Genomic DNA, 22,490 nt, shown 5'->3' with positions numbered 1-22,490 from the left:
AGAAATCTTACCTAGAATTTATTTCTCAACAGCATTCCATAGAATACCCTTGAAAGGGAGGGTGCTCTTTCTTGGCCAGCTAAAATAAGCTATAGGACTTCTGCAAACATTTGCTATGCTAACTAACATAAATGCAGAAGTGCAGAGCAGAGAACTTGCATTTGCACTGGAAGGCTCCTCTGCACATGGTCTGGGAATTTCTGATGGCAACGACTGATCCGAGCATTCCAGTAGAGAGGAGAAGAAAATCAAAACCAGCATTAGAGCTGAAGAATACCCTACATCTCAAAGCCAAAAGTTAAATGCTATGGGCATGGCAAGAAGAGGAACACCTAGGCCGGCTCCTGAGGAGAGGGCTAGGGAGGCACAATAAAATCTGGGCATTTGCACACTGTGCAGCAGACAAGAATCCCTTCCCACTGTTTCAGGTGGTACTAAGAGAGGACCCGTCTGTTAGCTGGGATTCACACTGTGGTCCAGAGTGCCATGGACTTGAAGGAGCCCGGGCTCAGCCCTAGCCCTGGCCCCCTCCTTGATGCCTGGTCTAGGTGAGTACAAGAGCCCTCAACACTTGAGGCTGAAGGCTTTTCAGGAGAAAAAAAGTAAGACATTCTTGGTAAAAGTGGTGAGCTAGTGGGGCGCCTGGGTGGCTCAGTTGGTTGAGCGTCCGCTTCAGTTAGGGACATGATCTCACGGTTCGTGAGTTCGAGCCCCGTGTCAGGCTCCGTGCTGACAGCTCAGAGCCTGGAGCCTGCTTCGGATTTTGTGTCTCCCTCTCTCTCTCTGCCCCTCCCTAGCTTGCACTCTGTCTCTCTCTCTCTCAAAAGTAAATAAACATCTAAAAAAAAAAAAAAAAGTGGTGAGCTAGTAAGTCTTTTTAATAGAAATTTTACAAAAAGTGATTTTCCTTACTAAAAACAAAGGTGTTAACAAATGGTTAGTACTGAGTGGCAGGAATGTGGGTGGTTGTTTTCTTTGTCCTTTTCTGTATTTCAAAATACTCCCTTAAACACACAGAGCATTCCACTATGGACTTTCAAGGTCTGTTCTCTACTGCTGGTCTCACAGAAGTTCCACTATCCCAAGCTGCACCTGACTTCCAACAACCAGGGTTGGGGAGATATGGAGGTCTCATGGGATAATACCCAGGTCGAAAATGAGGGCCTTATTTAATGGGACACTGAATCTGTCATCAAGCACACTAAAGCACAAAGGGCACATTCAGTCAGTTACCTTTTAAGGACAATTGGGACAGCGATGGAGGGGTTCTTCCTCAGACCGTCAATGATGTCAGCTGCTTTATCAGCATATATCCTCTGGAGTGCTTTTCGATGAATAACTTCCGACGTGCCCCCAAGGGTGTTGTCCAAGCGAAATTTGGCTTGTTCCTCAGCAGACAAGCGAGAGAGCTTCTTCTGAATTGCTTCCAGAACCCGGATCGTTGCCAGATTGGTCTCTAAAACTACATCAAGCTAAAGCAAAAGACAAAGTGTGCTCAGGACCCAAACCAGAACAGAATAGAGGTCAGGAGTGTGAAGTAAGGAGTCAAGTTCCTTGGATGTGAATCCTAAGCTCTGGTGTAGCAGCCACACAAAAGTCTATTTCCTTACCAATAAAATAGGGATAACACCACCTACTCTCATAAGGTGGTTTTCTAGATTAAACAATACAATCCACATAAAGGATTTAGTGCAAGGTCTGGCACATAACATGCAACAAATGATAGATAAGTGGTAGTTGTTACTTCTAACACCATCAGTGCACTTTCCTTAGGACTACTGACCCCAGACCAGAGGAATCACACAGGGGGGCAACCTTACCGACACTTCCATCCCTCTGAACTTTCCTGGATTGCTAAGATCGGTTACAAATGATAAAACAAAACAAAACAAACAAAATACAACAATCCCCAGAAGACCATTCAAGATGATAAATCAGTCTTAGGTGTAAGGTTTTTCAGGGTAACTTGAAATATTCAAATGTTTAATAGCTTTGCTCTACATCCAGTAAGAGCAGTGACTATCATTCCTTAAGGACTTCGATGTTGGGGCACGTGGGTGGCTCAGTCAGTTGAGCATCTGACTTTGGCTCAGGTCGTGATCCCGTGGTTGTGACTTTGAGCCCCGCACTGGGCTCTGTGCTAACAGCTCAGAGCCTGGAGCCTGCTTCGGATTCTGTCTCCCTCTCTCTCTCCCCTCCCTGACTTGTGCTCTCTCTCTTTCTCTCAAAGATAAGTCAACATTAAAAAAGGGGGAGGGGAAGGGTGGCGCGTGGGTGGCTCAGTTGGGTGAAGCTTCCAGCTTTGGCTCAGGTCTCATGGTTTGTATGTTTGCGCCCTGCATCGGGCCCTAGGCTGACAGCTCGGAGCCTGAGGCTTTCTTTGGATTCTGTGTCTCCCTCTCTCTCTGCCCTGCCCCACTTGTGGTCTGTCTCTGTCTCTCAAAAATAAATGTTACACAAAAAAAATTTTTTTAAAAAGGACTTCAATGTTGTATCTGTAGGTAACCATCTAAATTCTAACGGAATTCCTGGAACTTACTTTGTGGCAAGGGCCTAGTCGACCTGGTTAAGGATAGGACAGGCAACCTTTGAGCTAACTTTTTTCCTAGGCTTAACACAAGATTCTCTAAATGAGAAACAGAAAATGAAGTAAACGAGCAATCTTAGGGCCCTATGACCAAATGTCTATAGAAGTACTCCCTAAATTTTCTAGTTTAGGGACTGTGGTAGTAATTTTGTACAAAATTTCTGGTCCCTCTTCCGATTATGGACAAATGATGAACTGAACCTCCCGGCTCCCTTGTGAAAAGACAGGGCCATCTAACTAGTTCTGGCAAATGAGTATGGGCAGGTAAATTGAAGCAGTGTTTGCTACTTCTGAACAAGACCCTCCTGAGCTCTTTTCCCTCTAGTGATTGGCAATATTCAAGATGGTAGCACTTGGTCAGCCTAGTTCCCTGAAGTAATTCTGATGAGCAGGATCCCCTACTAAACATTAATGCAATGTAGCATGATCAAGAAATAAATCTGTTTTGGGGCGCCTGGGTGGCGCAGTCGGTTAAGCGTCCGACTTCAGCCAGGTCACGATCTCGCGGTCCGTGAGTTCGAGCCCCGCGTCGGGCTCTGGGCTGATGCCTCAGAGCCTGGAGCCTGTTTCCGATTCTGTGTCTCCCTCTCTCTCTGCCCCTTCCCCGTTCATGCTCTGTCTCTCTCTGTCCCAAAAATAAATAAACGTTGAAAAAAAAAATTAAAAAAAAAAAAAAAGAAAGAAATCTGTTTTTTCAAGCCACTGAACTTTGGGGGTTGTCTACACTACACGATCACTAACGTATCGTATCCTGAGGTATAAAGGAATGCTCCATCAAACTAGCCCCCAATCCTTCATCATCATGCCTATAATCAGAAATGGGAAATGAGGATGTTGCCTTTTTCAGGCATACCATTTGAGAATAGGAACACCCTGTCAGAAGAAGATGCCAATCTCTGCTTTCTAACTCATCATGTACCCTTACTCAACACAGGTAACAAAGAAATGCTTTCTTCAGCCTGATAAAACTTTCCATGGCATCTGTCATGATTTCACTTTATGCAAAAGGTTGAAACTCCTCATGAACACTGGGGCCAGTCACCTGCCACAGGCCAAGCAACATGTGGCTCTTCATTCAAAATATGCCAGAAACAGCTAAATCAAGCATGAAGAGGGATGGCTGGCAGAGTGAAATCATATGGATTTTAAAAAAGAGCAAGCTATCTTCTATCTATATGAATAAGCAGAGACAGTCACTTTTTAAGTAATAAATGCATTAAATAGGATACACATCATTTTACCTCTTTAAACACAATGAACAGTCCCTTTTCTATTGATGAGATCAGCGAACTAGCCATTTTTACACTCTCAGTACTCCTACTTGCTGGTACAGAGGCTCTATCAGCTCACTTATTCACTCGGGTTCTTCCCTTCCCAACTACTTTAAATTTTTTTTTTTTCAACGTTTATTTATTTTGGGACAGGGAGAGACACAGCATGAACAGGGGAGGGGCAGAGAGAGAGGGAGACACAGAATCGGAAACAGGCTCCAGGCTCTGAGCCATCAGCCCAGAGCCTGACGCGGGGCTCGAACTCACGAACCGCGAGATCGTGACCTGGCTGAAGTCGGAGGCTTAACCGACTGCGCCACCCAGGCGCCCCTTTCCCAACTACTTTAAAATGAAGCCCTAATTTGCTTTCTTTCATAAGGAGCCAAATCAATCAGATATAGATAGGAGAGAAGAATTCCAGTTCTCACAGGAGAGCTGCTTTGCTAATAACCGTATCAAGATACCTGCTAAGAATAACAATACACACTTCAAAATAAATAATTCAACCTCTTTACGACAACCCAGACAGCCTTAAACGATACTGTTTTAGATACCCTGTAAAACGCAGTAACTTTTAAAAGGCCGTTAAAAATTTAAGGGATTATTACACAGCCATCAATAGATAACTTTACTCAAAAGGTTAAAGTGGCCTAGATAGCTCACATTCGCCATAAAACATTACTAATATATTTGACGAACTTGTAAAGCATGGTAAATACGACAATAAGCATTTACTACTGAAGGATATAAGCCTCTGGCTCTTCCGTCTTAAAAGCCAAGCCTCACAGACATTTAAGATAGCTTAGCATTCAGCACCTCCCATTTCCCCAACCTCCAAATGATAAAGGAGCTTGTACCTCAAAGCGTTCATCTTCACAACGATAGATATGTTCTTCATACTGGGTTTTCTTGGAACTAACAAAGGTGGAGTCCTCAGACCAGGAAGGGAAGGAAACCCACGTATCATTTAAAACCTTGGAGTAAAGGAAGAGAAATTGAAGGCAAGCCTAAAAGCTTTCTGGTGATTAAGCATTCTCAACAAAAAGACACAACTCTAGGGGATGGAAGGAACCATCAACATTGCCAACTTTCACCTCTAGTAAGTTTGCAAAAGATGGAAAATATGGATATAAGTATAAAACAATTTCTTCTGAAAAAAGAGAAGGATCTTGATTTCCTCATTTATATAAATTCTTGATCCCTGGTACCACTCCCTCTGGAGGAAGCTGAGTCGTCAGGACTGATCCTTTCCAGAGAAAGCCTTACCTCTTTACAGAGAGGAGTCCGTCCTGTACACTTGGGCTGCTGGTAACTCTTTGGTAGGGCCCGATAGCTGGAGCCCAACCGTTTACAAGAGGCATAATCTATCTCCATGGCAATGCCCTCTGTGGCTCGTTCCTTTGGAAAGGTTTCCAGATGTACAGACTCCTTATAGCCCAGAAAGTTTTTAAACCAATTAAACAATTCAGGGAATTTCCTGAAGAATCAAAACCAAAAACTGGTGAGCAATTAGAAGCATGATGTAGTTACCCTGAGGTATGGCTATTTGGTGTTGGGTCAGAATTCTGCTACTAGGGACAAATTCCAATGACAATTATTATTTCCTGCCTAAGAAGCACTGCTTCTGAGCATCTGGCTTCCCCTTTTCTTATCGAGTATTCCAAGACTAGTTAGGGTGCTGATGGAGGAGCTGCACTGAAATTAAGCAATACCCAGCTGTTCTTCTAATCAAGAAGACCACTTTAATGTTCAGATAATTCTTAGGTTGTCAAATACAGTCAAGATTCTAGAACCCTGGAAGAGACTGGTCTCTACAAACATCCAACATTGGTCAGGGGATCAAGAGACCCCCTAGTCTTAGCCGATGCCCTATTTTTCCATCTTTAGAGTTAAACTAGAAGAACTCCCAGAGGATTCTTGTGACTCTGACATTATATGAGTCAACAGACCCATTGTGATCAAATTATTTTTGCCTATCATATACCCTCACCTCCATACCACACATCAGGGCTAAGCCCCTCTCTCCACTTACCCCAGGAAAGGAGAGACTAACTGGACAAGCTCAGCCCGAGAGATCACCTCCTGGTTAAAGATAACAAGACAGCGCAGGAAATTTTCATAGGCCTCAGCACTCCGCAGAGCCTTTCGGACCTTATGGAGACACCAGAAGAGAAACAGTTAAATGGGGAATTAGGAGATCCTGGATTGCTTTTAGAAGATTGGGGAAATTTGGGGGTGTCTGGGTGACTCGGCTGAGCATCTGACACTTGATCTTGATTCAGGGTCATGGGATCGAGCCCTGAGTCAGGCTCTGTGCTGACAGCTCAGAGCCAGCTTGAGATTCTCTCTCTCTCCCTCTCTCTGTTCCCTTCCCCTGCTCACACACTCTTTCTCTCTCAAAATAAATAAATAAATAAATAAATAAATAATATTTTTTAAAAAAGAAAACTTGGTAAAATATTTATGTATGAAATAATATAATATCTGGGATTTGTCTCCAAATAACCCAGGGTAGGTTAGAGTACATATGAAACAAGTACACTGGCTAGGAGGTGGAAACTGCTGAAGCTGGATGATGGGTACATCTTACTCCTCTCCTTAATTTCACACGTTTAAAATTTTCTATAATAAAAAATTTTTAATCAAGATCCTAGAGTATATAGTACATTTATCTACTTATATGCTTGATTCTCCAACCATATCAGAGTTACCCAAGTTTTTGCCACTGCTCCTAACAGATGTTTATGGCGAGAATCTTTGTCAGTACTGTTTTTAAACTCTGGTAATCTCGAATAATGATTTTCTAAATAAGACACGTCTGTCCTCTGAGCTGATCCTTTCCCTTCCTCCACCTACTATGCTGAACACTTCAACATCCGAAAACCTAAAAACGTTCAATGGTATACACACAGTAAAACCAGCCTGACTAGATGAGCAATTTGGAGTTTCAATTCCAAAAGTGAATATTTAGCACTGTGGTACTTTAGTGAGGACTGCAAACAGATCCTCACCAAACCAAGTAGTTTAGCAACAACCTCTTCTTCAGGCTCCTGTATATTTTTATAACGATTTGTCAGTAGACATTATATGGCATATGCATTTTCAAAGCCAAAGATGAAAGAGAACCGTATTTCTTGTACTATACACCAGATTCACTTACTTTTAATTTTTTATTAGCCTTTAAACATGCACAAAAGTAGACAGAATAGTCTAATGAACCCCCTGTACTTACCTAGCCTCAATGATCAATATAAAGTAAATTCTATTTCATCAATAACCATTTTCCCCACCAACGAATTTTAAAGCAATTTTAGGGGTGCCTGGGTGGCTGAGTCGGTTAAGCATCCAACTTCGGCTCAGGTCATGATCTCACAGTTCATGAGTTCGAGCCCCACCAGGTTCTATGCTGAAAGCTCAGAGCCTGAAGCCTGATTCGGATTCTGTGTCTCCCTCTCTCTCTCTCTCTCTCTCTGCCCCTTCCCAGCTTGCGTGCACGCTTTCTCTCTCAAAAATGAACAAACATTAAAAAAAAAAAAAAAAATTAAAGCAAATTTCAGACACTTCATCTGTACAGCTGACCCTTGAACAACATGGGTTTGAACTGCACCGGTCCATTTATATGCAGATTTTGATAATACAGTACTGTAAATGTATGTTCCCTTTCTTATGATTTTAAGTAATTTCTCTACCTTATTATTAGCATATCATACATACAGCATAAAAAATATGTATTAACCCATGGTTTACATTATTGGTAAGGCTTTTCTGGTCAAAAGGAAATTTTGGGGGAGTCACAAGTTATACTCAGATTTTCAATCCACAGTGTTTAAGGGTCAACGATATATCAGTATATATCTCTAAGAAATAAGTGCTCCAAAAATTTTTTTAAAAAATACAAAAAACAAAAAACTGACATCGCTCATTAAAAAATTAACTTATTCACACCCTACCCTCTACTCTTTCGTTGTCATGTAATGGTTGTGACCTGGACTTCCAAATTTCCCTTAGAAGTACCAAGTCCCCAGGCAGCCCTCAGAAATTGCTCAAGTCAGAGCCAGGGACTTGGCTGCCAGACAGGACAGCTCACACAGGCACAGCAGGTTAGAGAGATCAGGAGGCACCAATCATGGGGATGCTAAAACACCTGCCCTTTTGCAAAAACCCAAAGGTGCAAGACAGGGTAAATCTGTACCAGACCAATCCAGGCTGGCTCCTGCCAGTGAGAAGTCTGACAGTTGCCAATTACCTTGATAAAAACAGCCCGCTAATCATCAAGTTGACTCCAAGGAGGAAGTCAGACACAGGAAGAAGTCAAACTAATACACCACACAACACGGTTGACACCAGTAAGCTCAACCCTGGCAGCTTATCAGGATCACCTGGGGAACTTTGACAACAAATCAGAATTCCCACAAACCCTATATTCGATACTGCAAATAAGTACCACAAGCAATGAGAAGATTATAAGTCATCTTAAGTCCTCGACAACTGGGACAGACCTGGAAGTCTACAACAGGGAGCTCCAAACATCTTCCAAGAGTAACATCATGCATTTTTTCTTTCTTTTCTTTCTTTCTCTCTTTTTTTTTTAATTATTTATTTTTGAGAGAGAGCGAGCGCGCCCACTAGCAGGGGAGGAGCAGAAAATCTGAAGCGGGCTCTGTGCTGACAGCAGACAGCCTGATGTGAGGCTCGAACTCAGGAACTGCGAGACCATGACCTGAGCTGAAGTTGGACACTTAACCAACTCAGCCACACAGGCATCCCATGAGTAACCTCATGTATTTTTCAAAAGCATCTTCCACCATGGAAAGTGCTGTAAACTACTTCACAAAAGTAACACAGACAATGCTACTATTTCTTAGCTGTGCTAATGGTTCCAGTAGTCTGAAAGGACCTACAACTTAAAAACTATGTTAATAAGCAGAAAGTCTTCATCAGCTTGATGCAACTCAAAACAAAATCCTCTTGAGGACAGGGTAATTTGCTTGTGGCATTAATAATCAATATTAAATATAATTCAACAATTACCTTATCAAAAAATAACGACTCGGTTCCTACACCATGTTTACTGGCATCTGCCATAGAAGAATCCTTTAGGCTGAGCAGTTTAGGTTTCTTCTGCAAAAAAGAAAAAATACAAACACGTAAGATTCAGAGTTCTCAGAGTCTGATTTTCATCTGTGTTCAATGGGTCCATCACTGACCACTGCTGATGAATAATTTGCAACAAATGAGAGAATTCAAATCACTCACTCGCTTTATACCCCCAAAAGATTTCCACCCATCTTCTCTATCCCGGTTTGCCTATCAGGGTTCCCCCCACCCCCCCCCCCAAAGATTCACAGATATTCTCTCTACAAATGGTCTCAGCATTACTGTGATAACAGAATATCCTTACTTTTTCCATTAGCCAAAAGTAACTTTATTTGGAATCCAGTGCCACTACCTCACCTCCCTAGCTGTGGAGGCAAAGAGTTAGAGCACAATGCCAGACCTAGATAGAAATCAATCTTTAACCTTTAATTATAGTTCAATTTAAAGATCCCTGAAAAAAAGCACAGTTTATTTCCCTAAGAGAAGGAATGACTATCTTGTCAGCAATATCCACTTAGACCAATTTAACATTGCTTCTTCAAAGGGAATAAACAAGCCATGACATAATTATCAGCAAGAATTCACTTTTCAAAAGCCATCTCAACTACCTGTGAAGAAATGTACAAACTTTGGGAGAAAGTATGCACACTTACCCTGATCACCTCAGAGTACACCCTTTCAAGAGCCAAAGCTGCTTACAATGCCTAAGGAGAAAACAGGTAGGGAATTCTAATCCCTCTTTCTAGTGTTTCCACCTGAGGGTAATCAAGTGTGGGAGGAGACCAACGCAAGAGTGGGGCTTAACTGCCAACCTGATTCTGGTTACCCATATAACCCACACTCTTTCCTCAAGTGAATATAAACTATTACTACATTCAACTTGCCTTCAAAAGGAAAAGCCATTACAAGCACTAAAAAACAGTCCTTCTAAAGTGTGAGCAACACCTAACGTTGCTAGTCCTTGTAGGCATCTGCTTGTTCACCAGTCACTTTCTACTGTTAAAAATTACACTAGCTTTTTATTCTTTAGATCCTGCAGACATGGCCATCTCTTCCACATTACATACTGCTTTAGAAATCACTGAAGCAACATCCAGTACATACACCTAACTCTCTCCCCAGCACAGCTGCACTACATCCGAGAGGAAGGGAGCAGGCTTAGCTCTCTGCAGGCAGACCATCAGCATTTACTGTAACAAGAAGCATTGTATGACAGGTCACTAACAGAAGTTTAAGATCTCCCTCTGCTATAGCCCAAAGGTCCTGCCTTAGAGATTAGGATGATACAGATAAGATCTGGCAACCCAACAAAGAATCCTGGGCAGGCTGGGTGTCTCAACCAAAGAGATCTCACAATGTATAGACACTTTACTCACAGGAGGACTTAGAGATCACTGACTTAGTTGTGAAACAATTATCAAGCTTAATAACCATCCTTCTCAGCACAAGGCAGGCTGAAGATCAAATCAGAAGAAGGGAAAAATCAGTGTAAGTCTCAAACTTCTGGCAGCAAACAAAAAGAGACATGACAGCGAATAGCAAAGAAAAGAGAAAATACTAAAAACCCAAAAAGTAATCTGTGCAATTAGTGATACTCTAACATTCTTTTGCAAAGCCAGATAAGAAGCTTTGCATCAAGTTTCTGTGACATATACCAACTCACTGAGTTTCCAGGATCCAACTTTCAACACACTTAGGATAAGATCAACCCTCGAATACTTGTCCATGAAAACTTCTCCCAGAAGTCAAAATGCACAGGTACCACCCTTTCTCACCTTCACCGGAGGGGTGGCTCCCGTTCCAGAGTGCCTTCGGATCTGGCAGCCATTCTGGTTGGGCCTCTGTGGCTTGTTGTTCAGCTGGGGCTTCTTCACAGTGCCTCCATGGTCATTTCTCACAGAATCAACCTTCTCAGCTGTGGTTTTGCTTAAAAGCTAATTAAGACAGATGAAAGAGATTAATTCTCTTACCAAAGCAAGTATATCATTTAGAGGAAGTCCCCTCCTATTTCCAGCTTCCTAACTTATTTAAGATGATAATTCTAAATAGTACAGTTCTTTCTAAATAAAACTTACCACAGAGCTGTTGGCATCTGGTAGGAACTGTCCAAACTCTGACAACAGATCTTCCTGATTTTTAAAAAGACGAGCCACCTGGGCATACACCTCCTGCTCGGTCAATGCTGGAGTGTAGTTTCCTCCAGCTTCCTTGGCATTTCGCTGCTCTTTCTGACAGGAAATTGCAAATAGGAAGATACCATATTAGAGGGCCACTGTTTCGAATGACTCCCCTTTGCACACTTTCTGGGATGTCTGAGAGGAGCTCTGTATGTTATCTACTTGGGCTGTAGTTAAGAAAAAAGTCTATGTTCTTAGCACTGTTTTAACTGCAAGCTTTTAAGTTGAGAAATGAGTAGAAGGTGGTGACTGACAATTTTTTAAAACTACAACGGGGGTGGGGCACCTGGGTAGCTCAGTCAGTTAAGTGTGTGACTCTTGATTTCAGCTCAGGTCATGATCTCATGGCTCATGGGTTTGAGCCCTGCATGGAGCTCTGTGCTGACAGTGGGGAGGCTGCTTGGGATTCTCTCTCTCCCTCTCTCTGCTGCTTTCCCCTCCATCTATCTCAAAACAAATAAAAAAAACTTAAAAAAAAAAACAAAAACAAAATCTAGGACAGGGCACCTGGCTGGCTAGATCAGAAGAGCATGCAACTCTTGATCTCAGGGTCATGAGTTTGATCCCCATGCTGAGTGTAGAGATTACTGAAATACATAAATAAGCTTAAAAAAACAAAAAAACTAGGACAGTATATGTGAATGCTCAGGGGACCACTACCAACCAATAAAACACAAAACCTTAGAGAAATGTCTCCTACTGCAGATGAACTACACTATGTAAACCACCCTCTTACTGTCCAGATAATAAGCATCCCTTTCATAGTGCAGTAACTTAAAAATTCTGTCTTGCTGTTATAAGGCAATTAAAGTCAGGCACATCAAATTGGCTTTATAAACACACATCAGTTTCTAACCTGTTGACTTCCAGTAGTAATTAGGGGACATAATAATGGGTATTCAAGTTCTTCTCAGCCCAGATGCCCTCGGCACGTGACCTGGTTAAGAAAGGCTGAAAGGGCAACACTCATACCTGATATGTGTGCAAAATCTCCAGGAACGCTTTGTAGATGTCTGGTTGGCCCTGGAACCTGTTCTTGATTTTATTAACATAGTTGATGGCGTGATTAAACTCCACAGGCTGATTGTTCTGCAAGGATGGGGCCGTTCCCAATGAGATTGTCACTGGTGTATGAGGCTGGACAGGTGGAGAACGCGGGGATGCATATGGTGGGAGAGGGGGAGTCTGCTGACTGGCTGGAGTATGTGCTTGTAGTTGGGAAGGCTAAAAAGAAGAAAGTCATTATTCTCCTCAGGAACACAGATGGTCTGACATAGGAAAGAAAAGGTCAAACTAAAGAGAAACAAAGTGTCTAATCAACATATGTCCTTTATTTACTCTGGCCAGGCCATTTAGCCCAACTGAAATCACACTGGGCAGGGGTGGGGAGAGTAGAGAGTTCACACATTTTAATACAGATATTTCAGTCTCAAATTTTCTAAATGCAACCTTAAAAATGGCGACATCTCCAATTACAGGGGAGAATATTTTCTAATGCAGTGTTTAAGCTCACTCAACAGGTGCAAACAGAATAGAAAAAAAAAAAAACCAACCTCACTCTCCATAAATCTTTAATGTCAAAAGACAATTGTTGCAGAAGCTCCACATAAAAACCTTCTAAACCACCTCTGTCCAGTAGAACTGAGATGATGGAAGTGTTATTTGCACTGTCCTGTACAATAGCCACCAAGCCACATGAGGCTACTGAGTACTTAAAATGTAGCTGGTACAACTGAGAAACTGAATTTATTTTATATTTTAATTAGTTTAAATTTAAACAGTCACATGTGGCTAGTGGCTACTATATCAGACAATACAGATGCAGACCAAGAACATACCCCCGCCATCATCACCTCCATCAATAGGATCTTCTGCTTGGCCTGATATGACCTAATTTGATAAATGGAGTGACTTTATAAAAATGAGGACCATAAGGGCAGTAGCATAATCTGATCACAGGATGACCATTTCTGCCTGTGCTGTCAAAGTACTACCGTACAAATAAAGTTGCTATCTGTTGGGATGCTCATGGGTTTACTATGCAGGAGGTGGGGACAAAAAGAATCCTTGTAGGTTGCTAATGTGTTGATTTAAACAGATATCGAAGTATGTGGAAGGTAAATGTGAACCATCTTCTAGGGATGTGACTATAGCATCTTCTCTAATAAAATCACTGCAACTGATGTCTCTGAGACTTAAATAAAGGGGAAATGTCCAAGGAGGGTGCTTTCTAGGGATGTATTTTACATGAGGTAAAGTTCCCAAGTGCTCACCTTGCTGACTTTGGCAGGTGGGGGCTGAGGAGCTGGCTGGGCAGGAGCTGGGGCTGACTGGGCTGAAGGCTGGGAAGGATGTTGGGGTGGTGGCTGAGGCTGGGGCTGGATGCCATGGGTAGGGATCTGATGAACCTGGCCAGGAGTTGTCACGTTCACCATGTCATTGGTTTGCACCTCAATCTTGTAGCCAGGGGGCAAGAAGGTATTGAAGCCCATAATCAGGTCGGGGTGGCCTTTGAACAGCTGGGACACACGACTAATCACTCCTGGAGTGTCAATGCTGATTAAAAACAAAACAAAACAAAACAAAACAACACAACAACAACAACAAAACACATATACACACATGGAAAAAAAAAACCCACAAAAATTAAAGTGGCAAGCTTGACCAACACCATAGTAAGAAAAAAATTCACATTCCACTAGGTTCTCTAAACAGTAAGACAGGTAAAAATCAACCTGTGTATTACAAAATCAACAAAACACAAAGAACTCTCAAATTCCAAAGCCATTTTAGCCTCATATTCAATGAGACTTGGTCACAATTTTGAACAGAATATACATTCATGATAATGGTCCTATCTAAAGCTGCTATTCCCATACAAGATCCACCCTCTGACACACCAGTATCAATCATTATGTGTCTACATTTTTCATGGGTTACTCTAACAGTGAACCATGCCAGAATATTAGTGTATCCTAAAATGACTCAAAGAGCTGGTAGCCTAATCATTACCAGTCTACTTCCCTAGACTGAGAAAAATTTTAGTTATGAAAAATTTACCAATATGGAGGCTACAAAGGTCTAGAGCCCATCGTTTTCATCAATAAAGCAATCCATAAATAAAGGCATGACACTAAAAATTACCCCCCCCAAAGGAGGCATCCTTTATCTTTCAGCATATGAGAATAAGCCATATCCTCCCTCCAAAATTAACATTTCAAGTGCAAAGCTTGAATACAACCACATATATCTTTTACCTCTGAGATTTAAATTCCTTCATGATGTCAAGGAAATCATTGTAGACCTGAGGCTGACTACCAAACTGCAGCTTCACCTGGTCAAGATAGGACAGCGCATCCTCCACCTGAGGCAGGGATAAATCTCAAGGTTATGAAAAGAAAATAAGCCAAGAATTTTTAAAAAAAACAAATGATTTATGCCTAAATAAAATTAACGCAGTAAATGAAAGAAAAATATCTAGTAAATGTACATGAAAATATTAAAAGTTAGCATGGACGCCAATAATAAAACCTGAGCCTAAAATAAAAATCAAGTCATAAAGTCTGTAGCCTTGTGTTAAATAATTCTGGGGAGGGTGATTAGTGAAAAATCATCACATTAATATTATTCACTTATTCATTCGTTTATTCATTTCACAAATATCTACTAAGCTAAAAACATACCACACCAGGCCCAACATGAGATACTAATGAGTCAATGACAAACAGGCCACAAGTCTCTGCTCTATAGAAGTTCATTCTCATCTAGTTGGGAATCCTAATACACTGGGGTAGGTAGGTGGTCACCGAATGCCCAGAGAGCACATGGGGAGGGCACCTCTGCACTAAGAAAAACCCACGGGGACAGAAGGGAAGGCGGCCCCAAGAAGTGATGCCTAAACTGAGTCCTAAGAATGAGTACAAGCCAGCAAAAGTGAAGACAGTGAAGATCTACAAAGACAGTCAGAGGAAGCAGCATGAGCAATATCCCAGACAGGACATCATCTGGTACACTGGGAAAACGGAAAACACTTTAGTTTGGCTGAAGGATCTGTGCTGAAGAGGAGCAATGGTGGCAGCAAGAGGTGACAAAAGAGGAGACAAGAGAGGAAGCAGGACCTAGATCCCAAAAGGCCTTGTAAATCTTATTGAAAAGCAGTTTAGATTTTAACATCTGCATGTTAGTGTACTCAATTTGGCTACACAGTTGACAGTGAATTGGTGTAAAGGAAGGATATATTGAAAGGAGGCAGGACAACCAATTGTGTGAACGACAGTGGCTTGAATTATAGTACCAACCAAAGGAATAGAGAGAACAGGACAAACTCAAAAGCTTTTTAGGAGGTAGAAGTGACAGGGTTTGGGGACTGACTGGATATGGGAGATAAGGGAGAGGGAATATTCACTAAATTATAAATTATTTGGCCATTCACAAAGAGGACAAAAGACTGAAGGTCTTTCTAGTTAGGAGTCTGATTTAGGACAACTTAATTTTTAGTTACTCAGGAGACATCCAAGGAAACTACTTACTAGGTGTTTCCGATATACTCTGGGGATTATTTAAATTGTACAAAATATCGAGTTTGAGGAAGTTTCAGAAATAAACATGATTTGGTAAGTCCTACTCTTGTGATATATTGTAAAATAGAACATTTATGTTCAAATAAGCCACTAAATGGTATTTCAAGAGTTGCCCAAACTTCCATTATGGGAAGCTCCATTATGGGTACCATTATGCCATGGTTAATCAGAGTATTTCAGTGTTGCTAGAGCACAATTTGTATACTTTGTCAATGCCCACTCATTTTATGGTTGGTTTTTCTGTACCTTAGAAATAACACAACAATTTTTGTTGAAATTCAATGGACTATTTAATTCATATTCAGAACGTTCCATATTGAAATGTTACCTTAAGGACCAAACTGATCAACATAAAACTCATTAAGTTTGCAAAAGAAACAAAGACTGTGGGTGGCTCAGTAAACTGAGCGCCCGGCTTCAGCTCAGGTCATGATCTCAGAGTTTGTGGGTTCGAGCCCCATGTCAGGCTCTGTGCTAATAGCTTAGAGCCTGGAGCCTGCTTTTGATTCTGTGTCTCCCTCTCTGCTCCTCCCCCGCTCATGCTCTGTCTCTGTCTCTCTCTCCTTTAAAAATGAATAAAAACATTTAAAAAAAGAAAAGAAACAAAGACTTTGGAAGATATGTACAAATAGCATTCACCACGACATGACAAAGGAGAAATTATCAAAAATAGCATGACCGGGCACCTGGGTGTCTCAGTCCATTAAGCGTCCCACTCTTGATTTAGAGTCAGGTCATGATCTCACAGTAGTGAGTTTGAGCCCTGCGTGGGGCTCTGCACTGACAGCGTGGAGCCTGCTTAAGATTCTCTCTCTCCCAGGGCGCCTCAGTGGCTCGGTTGGTCAAGCATCCGACTTCAGCTCAGGTCATGATCTCACGGTTTGTGAGTTCGAGCCCCATGTCGGGGTCTGTGCTGACAGCTCAGAGACTGGAGCCTGCTTCGGATTCTGTGTCTCCTCCTCTCTCTGCCTCTCCCATGCTCATGCTCTGTCTCTCTCTGTCTCTCAATAATAAATAAATGTTTTTTTTTTTTTAACGTTTACTTATTTTTGAGACAGAGAGAGACAGAGCATGAATGGGGGAGGGTCAGAGAGAGGGAGACACAGAATCTGAAACAGGCTCCAGGCTCCGAGCTGTCAGCACAGAGCCCGACGCGGGACTCGAACTCATGGACCGCGAGATCATGACCTGAGCTGAAGTCGGCTGCCTAACCGACTGAGCCACCCAGGCACCCCAATAAATAAATGTTTAAAAAAATTAAAAAAAAAAAAAAAAGATACTCTCTCTCCCTCTGCCCCTCTCCTGCTCACACTCTCTCTCAAAAAATAAAAATAAACACAAAATTTTGAATAAAAAAATAAACAAGCACGCTATGGCATAATAATAATTACTATAGAGAGAGAAAAACTGCAAAACCTGAATGAAAGAAATTATATGTGATGTGTGTATGTCTGGTCACAGTGAACTGGTATGAACTAATTTACTGTTTAAATTAGTTATAATTCTATGCTTAAAAACATCCAGCAGGATGGGGCACCTGGGTGGCTCAGTCGGTTAAACATCCAACTCTTGATTTCAGCTCAGGTCACGATCTCACGGTTCGCGAGATCGAATCCTGCACGCTGAGCTCTTTGCTGACAGTGCAGAGCCTGCTTGAGACTCTCTCTTTCCCTCTCTCTTCCCCTTCCCTGGCTCGCACGTGCTCTCTCAAAATAAATAAATGAACATTAAAAAACAAAAAACATCCAGCATGACAATCACATTATAAATGAACTATTTGCATGTAAGAATAGTGAGGAAATTGTCTCATTGCCTAGAAGTATAGATCAACTCTTTATAATATGCGGCTCTGGGAACCACAACTTAGAAGAAAACAACCCGGAGGTAGCCCTTCAGAAGCTACAGATTTAGGAAAGCACTTAGGGAGGCTTCCAGGCTGTGGATGCATTTTCTTGGCTCACTTCCACAGCCATTTATCATTGAGGTCCCTACCCTCTGGAAGTTCACAATCTTGGGGAAGACAAACACAAACAATTGTAAAGAGAACTTGCTAGAGATGTGCCAAACATCTATGCTGCTAACATTCAACAAGTAGCTAAATCACACCATATATGCCTCAAATTATTCAAATCCTCCTTGTCATCAACCTGCCAAAGACAGACAAGAAAGTATAGACAATGCTGATGCTTGAAATAACCTAAGTATTTTCACTGAACACTTCCTTATTATAGAATATAAACGGTTTATTGAAGTTGATTCGAATGCTTGTAAAGCATTTTAAGACTTATCCAAAAATGGCAGGCAATGTGGGAATACTGAATGAAGCTACATGGAGGCACAGAAGGCATTTTACCTCTCCTCGTCAGAAGGGAAATTCAACAAGTTATTGCACACAGGAATTAAGAGCAAGATGAGAAAGAGCACAAAGTCCTGCTTCTTGTCTGCCCATGACTCACTCTATCTATAACCCCAACTCCAAAGCCTTTTCTTGCTTTCTTGACAGTTTCTGTAAAACAGACAAAGCACAATCTATATACTTATACCCAAGTGAGGGAGGTGAGTAAAATCAGTGTTGTGCTTTGACAGGATTGGCTGAAAAAGGATATACAAATATATATTTTTGTTAGTTTCATAGCGCGTTTGCAAGCTCTTTTGCAACATTAGGATATTAACTGCTGAACACAGTATTAATATGGAATTAAATCATACCAATACAACTTTAAAAAATATTTTCAGGACTTTGTGAAGTGCGAAATTCACAGCAATAATACAGTTTGGTACACAGCCATCACTCTACAAGCAGTCAACCATCAATATATTACACAAATTTTCCCAAAGACAGAGCCGAGAGTGAAGTTTCAGGCCCAAATAATTTGTACTCTCTTTAAAGACTATGCTTAAGTATGGTCAACTCTTCATTACTTAAGCTAATATAGACAAAGTAAATTTTACAAAATCCCTCTATATAGCTTAACTTTGGTATGCTTTATATTTATGTAGCATTTAATTTCCTTAGGCCAATATTAAACAAGTTCCTGAGGACCCAAACAAATGAGGGCAGGAATCAGGGAGAACTAGATAAAGTACCAAGGAAAACAGAAGGCTGAAATGTTTGCTACACATGGATGTGTTCTTCAAGGGCATAGTGTTCATTCCTACCTGGAAGCTATTTAATTATGCTAATATGACCACATAAAGACCCAACATCTTATCTCTTTATAGTTCTTCAATTCTGTATTTCCTGCACTTGATTTTAAATTTTATGTAAATGTAAAATTAGAAAAATTGAAATCTGGAACATTTGCTGCAACAATCACATACTTTGAAAAGTAACACTCAAGGAAGCACAGAGAGAGGGTTAGCTGGGAACACAAGCTTCACTTCTCCACAGATGCCTCATGAATTTCAAAAGCACTGAAAACCTACAGCACATACTCAGCAGAACAGATGAAAACACTGACACTTCATTCACAATTCTAGTCTTCCCCAATCTTTATAAAGGTTCCCAAAAAAGGAGCATGTGTTTTACTAACGATGGACTTGAAGATGACAGCCCATTCAGCTATTTATAAACAGGGATAAAAAGATTAAATCCTAAGATAATACTGGACCCAGTTACTGTACAGTACGGCAGTCAACCATGTGTATGCTCAATAAAACCTTATGCCATGCTAAGAACTAAGAGTTCAAAAGGAGGTATCTAAAAAATGGACTTTGTTTATTTCGTATGAAAACAGTCCCTCAATCCTGGACATGTCTGAGTACTACGCATTCATACATTCCAAAAACATTTCTTGAATATATTCTCTGGATCAGGCACTGATCCTAAGATGGGAAATCTAAGTAGGTCTCAAAACAGAAACAAAGTAAAACTCCTTGTAATTCAATCCCTCATCTAGCATGTTAAAAGTTATAATGTCACTACTAATAGGCTGAAGCCAGTGCTTCCTGCTGAGAGAGAAAACTTTTTAATGGAAGAAGAGGAGCTGAATATCACCTTAAGCCTCTGAAACTGTTGCTGTCCCTGCACTGGTGCAACTGGTGGGGCTGGATGAGCATGACTCTGGACCACCTGGCCTCCGTGGGGCTGCACAGCTGTTGGGTGATGATGGCTGCTGTGAACCGCTGCGATGGCGGGCCCGTGACTGCCAGAGCTCTGTGGCACTGCTGAAACCTGGGGTGGACAAAATGCAGACAACAAACTTCAAGGCTTCTGCATTCTTCCCCAGATGCATCTAAAAGTCATGCATGCATATCTTTGCACACACAAAGATAATTACAGATCTTCCTTGACTAAATCCATTTTAAGTTGAAAATATCCTAAGTTGAAAATGCATTTAATACACCTACCCTATTGAACGTCACAGCTTAGCCTACTACCTTAAATGTGCTCAGAACACTGACGGTAGACACAGTTGGGCAAAATTATCTCACATAAAGCCTGTTTTATAGGAAAGTGTTGAGTATCTCATGTGATATGTTGAATACTATACTAAAAGTGAAAAGCAGAATGCAATGGTCATAAGGGTATAAGCATCTGACTCTTGATTTCAGCTCAGGTCATGATCTCACAGGTTCGTGAGTTTGAGCCCCACATGGGACTCTTGGGCTGACAGCACGGAAGCTGCTTGGGATTCTCTGTCTCCCTCTCTCTCTCTGCCCTTCCCCTGCCTGTGTGTGTGCATGTGCTCTCACTCTCAAAATAAATAAACTTTTTTTTAAAAATCCAGATTTAAAATCCCAAGTATGGTTTCTACTGCACATCACTTTTGCACTACCATAAAGTCAAAAAATTGGAAGTCACACTATCCTAAATAGTGAACTATCTGTAATTAGAAACCCAAAGTTCCCACAAAAGGGAACTGGTGAAATAAATTATAGTCCACCCATATTATAACAGAATTCTCTGCCAAAAATTATATGGCTCAATACTTCTCAAACTATCTATGGCAAAGGACCAGTTTTTTCTTAAATTCCAATCCATCATGGGGCACTACTTTTAATAAAATACTATAAAAATGAATTACTAGAGAAGTGAAATAAAAAAATACATAAGCTCAAAATTTTCATTACATTTTACAGATATATTACAAAATTACTGTGTCCAAATCGCTAAGTTTCTAAACATTCTCAATTTCTATACTTATGTCATTATAGACTAGTAAGAAAGTATACACATCAACCATCTGTGGACCACACTTGGAACAGCACTGATACAGATGCATAGATTTTAACATTATAAAATGTTCACAATCCATAAGTTGAATGTATTCGTGTGTTGTACACAGTCTTAAACTTAAATATTTCTTAGAAAGCACATTAAAAAGCAGTATCTAAAAATCAATAAAAAGATTTTAAACCTTAGATGATGAACATACAGCAAAACGTTAGCATTTTATCTTATGGTGGGATTAGAGAAGATTTTTACTTTGTTTTATTTTGCTTATCCTTATTTGCTACTTTTATCCCTATTTATTTTGTTTATCCTCATTTGCTAAACAAAACTTTCTTCCAAACTGTTAGTGGTTTGGCCTCAAACATAATTATTTTCTATTCTTTCTCTCATCCTCTTGTAAGAACAGAGTGAAATAAAGCCCAAGCTCCTTTCCTTCCATTTCTATTGCAGAAAATGCTACATAAAATTTCCAAAGCTTTTTTCATTTTCCTATTTCAGAACTGTTAATCACCACAGAAGACAACTAAGGACAAGATACCTGATTTGCCATGTCTCCACAATAAGGAGTCTAAACAACCTGAGACTTCGTCTAAACAATGGAAGTTGTATAGCACAACTTAAGAGAGGATGTTTCCCCCCTCACCCAGACCCCATAAATTTATAAGGATTCCCCTAGACAGAGGGGAGGGTGGGAGACAGACGACTACTTACAAATCCATACAAACAATACAATACACATTAGGAGTAAAAAGACACTATTTAGACAATTCTAAATGCTCTAATATGTCTCCTGCAAGAAGGGTTATTATTCTGAGCTTCTATATTCCAACATGCATGTTTTGAACAGTTTTTTAAAAGACTATTAATTGGAGTTTATAAACACTTGAGATGACAGGTTTTATGTGAGCACATTATAGTTTCTAGCATGTGAATATATGTGATCATCCCAAGTGTAGGAAATAGTCCCAAGGAAAACAAGCAGCCTTTCTTCTAAGACCAAACCTAAAGATTCGATTTGTAGCGGTCCTCTGACTGCAGTCCTCAGCCCCATATGAGGGCATGACACTGCTTCAAGGGGGACTCCTGAGAAAGAATGACACCTAAGGACTCACCAATACCTACTTCACCTGGATTTCCATCTTCTTTGTTTTCTTATACTAAATTCTGAGAAATTTATGGAATTATGAATTGTTAGGTCAAAATGGAATTAAAGATTCTGACACAAACTGTCAAATTGCTCTCAAGAAAGATTACACCAATTTATGTTCCCCGTACCAGCCATATTGTTCTAAAAGTCACTAATGAGTTAGGCTGAATAACACCTCTCTCTCCAGACCAGTTAAATAAATTATGGTTCAGACTGACCTAGAATGGAGGAATATAAATGCAGTGATTTTTTAAAAAATTACTTAAATCTATACATATGTATTCAAGTGGAAAGTTGTCCGCTATATATTAAGTGAAAAGAGCAAATAGCAGAACAATGTATACTGTATCATACAAATTATGTAAAAAGAAGTGTATCCAGATAGGTAGGCAGGTAAATACAGATACGCCTGTATATGCATACAGTTTTGGACACCCAAGAAATGCACAAATCAG

The 22,490-nt window shown here is 40.7% G+C and overlaps 1 protein-coding gene across 1 annotated transcript in view; it reads right to left on the bottom strand.

The window, feature by feature from the left end:
- Positions 1-22,490, bottom strand: part of SIN3A (SIN3 transcription regulator family member A) — a 70,002-nt gene that overhangs the window by 30,244 nt on the left and 17,268 nt on the right. Inside the window, exons 3-13 of the mRNA XM_043554967.1 lie at positions 19,710-19,886; positions 14,390-14,496; positions 13,406-13,688; positions 12,105-12,356; positions 11,031-11,183; positions 10,731-10,889; positions 8,890-8,979; positions 5,891-6,009; positions 5,125-5,335; positions 4,716-4,832; positions 1,234-1,472 (exon numbers count right to left, since the gene is read on the bottom strand). Of these exons, the coding sequence (XP_043410902.1) occupies positions 1,234-1,472; positions 4,716-4,832; positions 5,125-5,335; positions 5,891-6,009; positions 8,890-8,979; positions 10,731-10,889; positions 11,031-11,183; positions 12,105-12,356; positions 13,406-13,688; positions 14,390-14,496; positions 19,710-19,886 (1,907 nt within the window). The remainder of the gene's footprint in view (positions 1-1,233; positions 1,473-4,715; positions 4,833-5,124; positions 5,336-5,890; positions 6,010-8,889; positions 8,980-10,730; positions 10,890-11,030; positions 11,184-12,104; positions 12,357-13,405; positions 13,689-14,389; positions 14,497-19,709; positions 19,887-22,490) is intronic.

This window comes from Prionailurus bengalensis, chromosome B3, assembly GCF_016509475.1.
Source record: "Prionailurus bengalensis isolate Pbe53 chromosome B3, Fcat_Pben_1.1_paternal_pri, whole genome shotgun sequence".
In the NCBI taxonomy this organism is placed as follows: Eukaryota; Metazoa; Chordata; class Mammalia; order Carnivora; family Felidae; genus Prionailurus; species Prionailurus bengalensis.
Note: the sequence above shows the minus strand (reverse complement) of the source record. Positions and strands in the feature narration are given on the sequence as shown.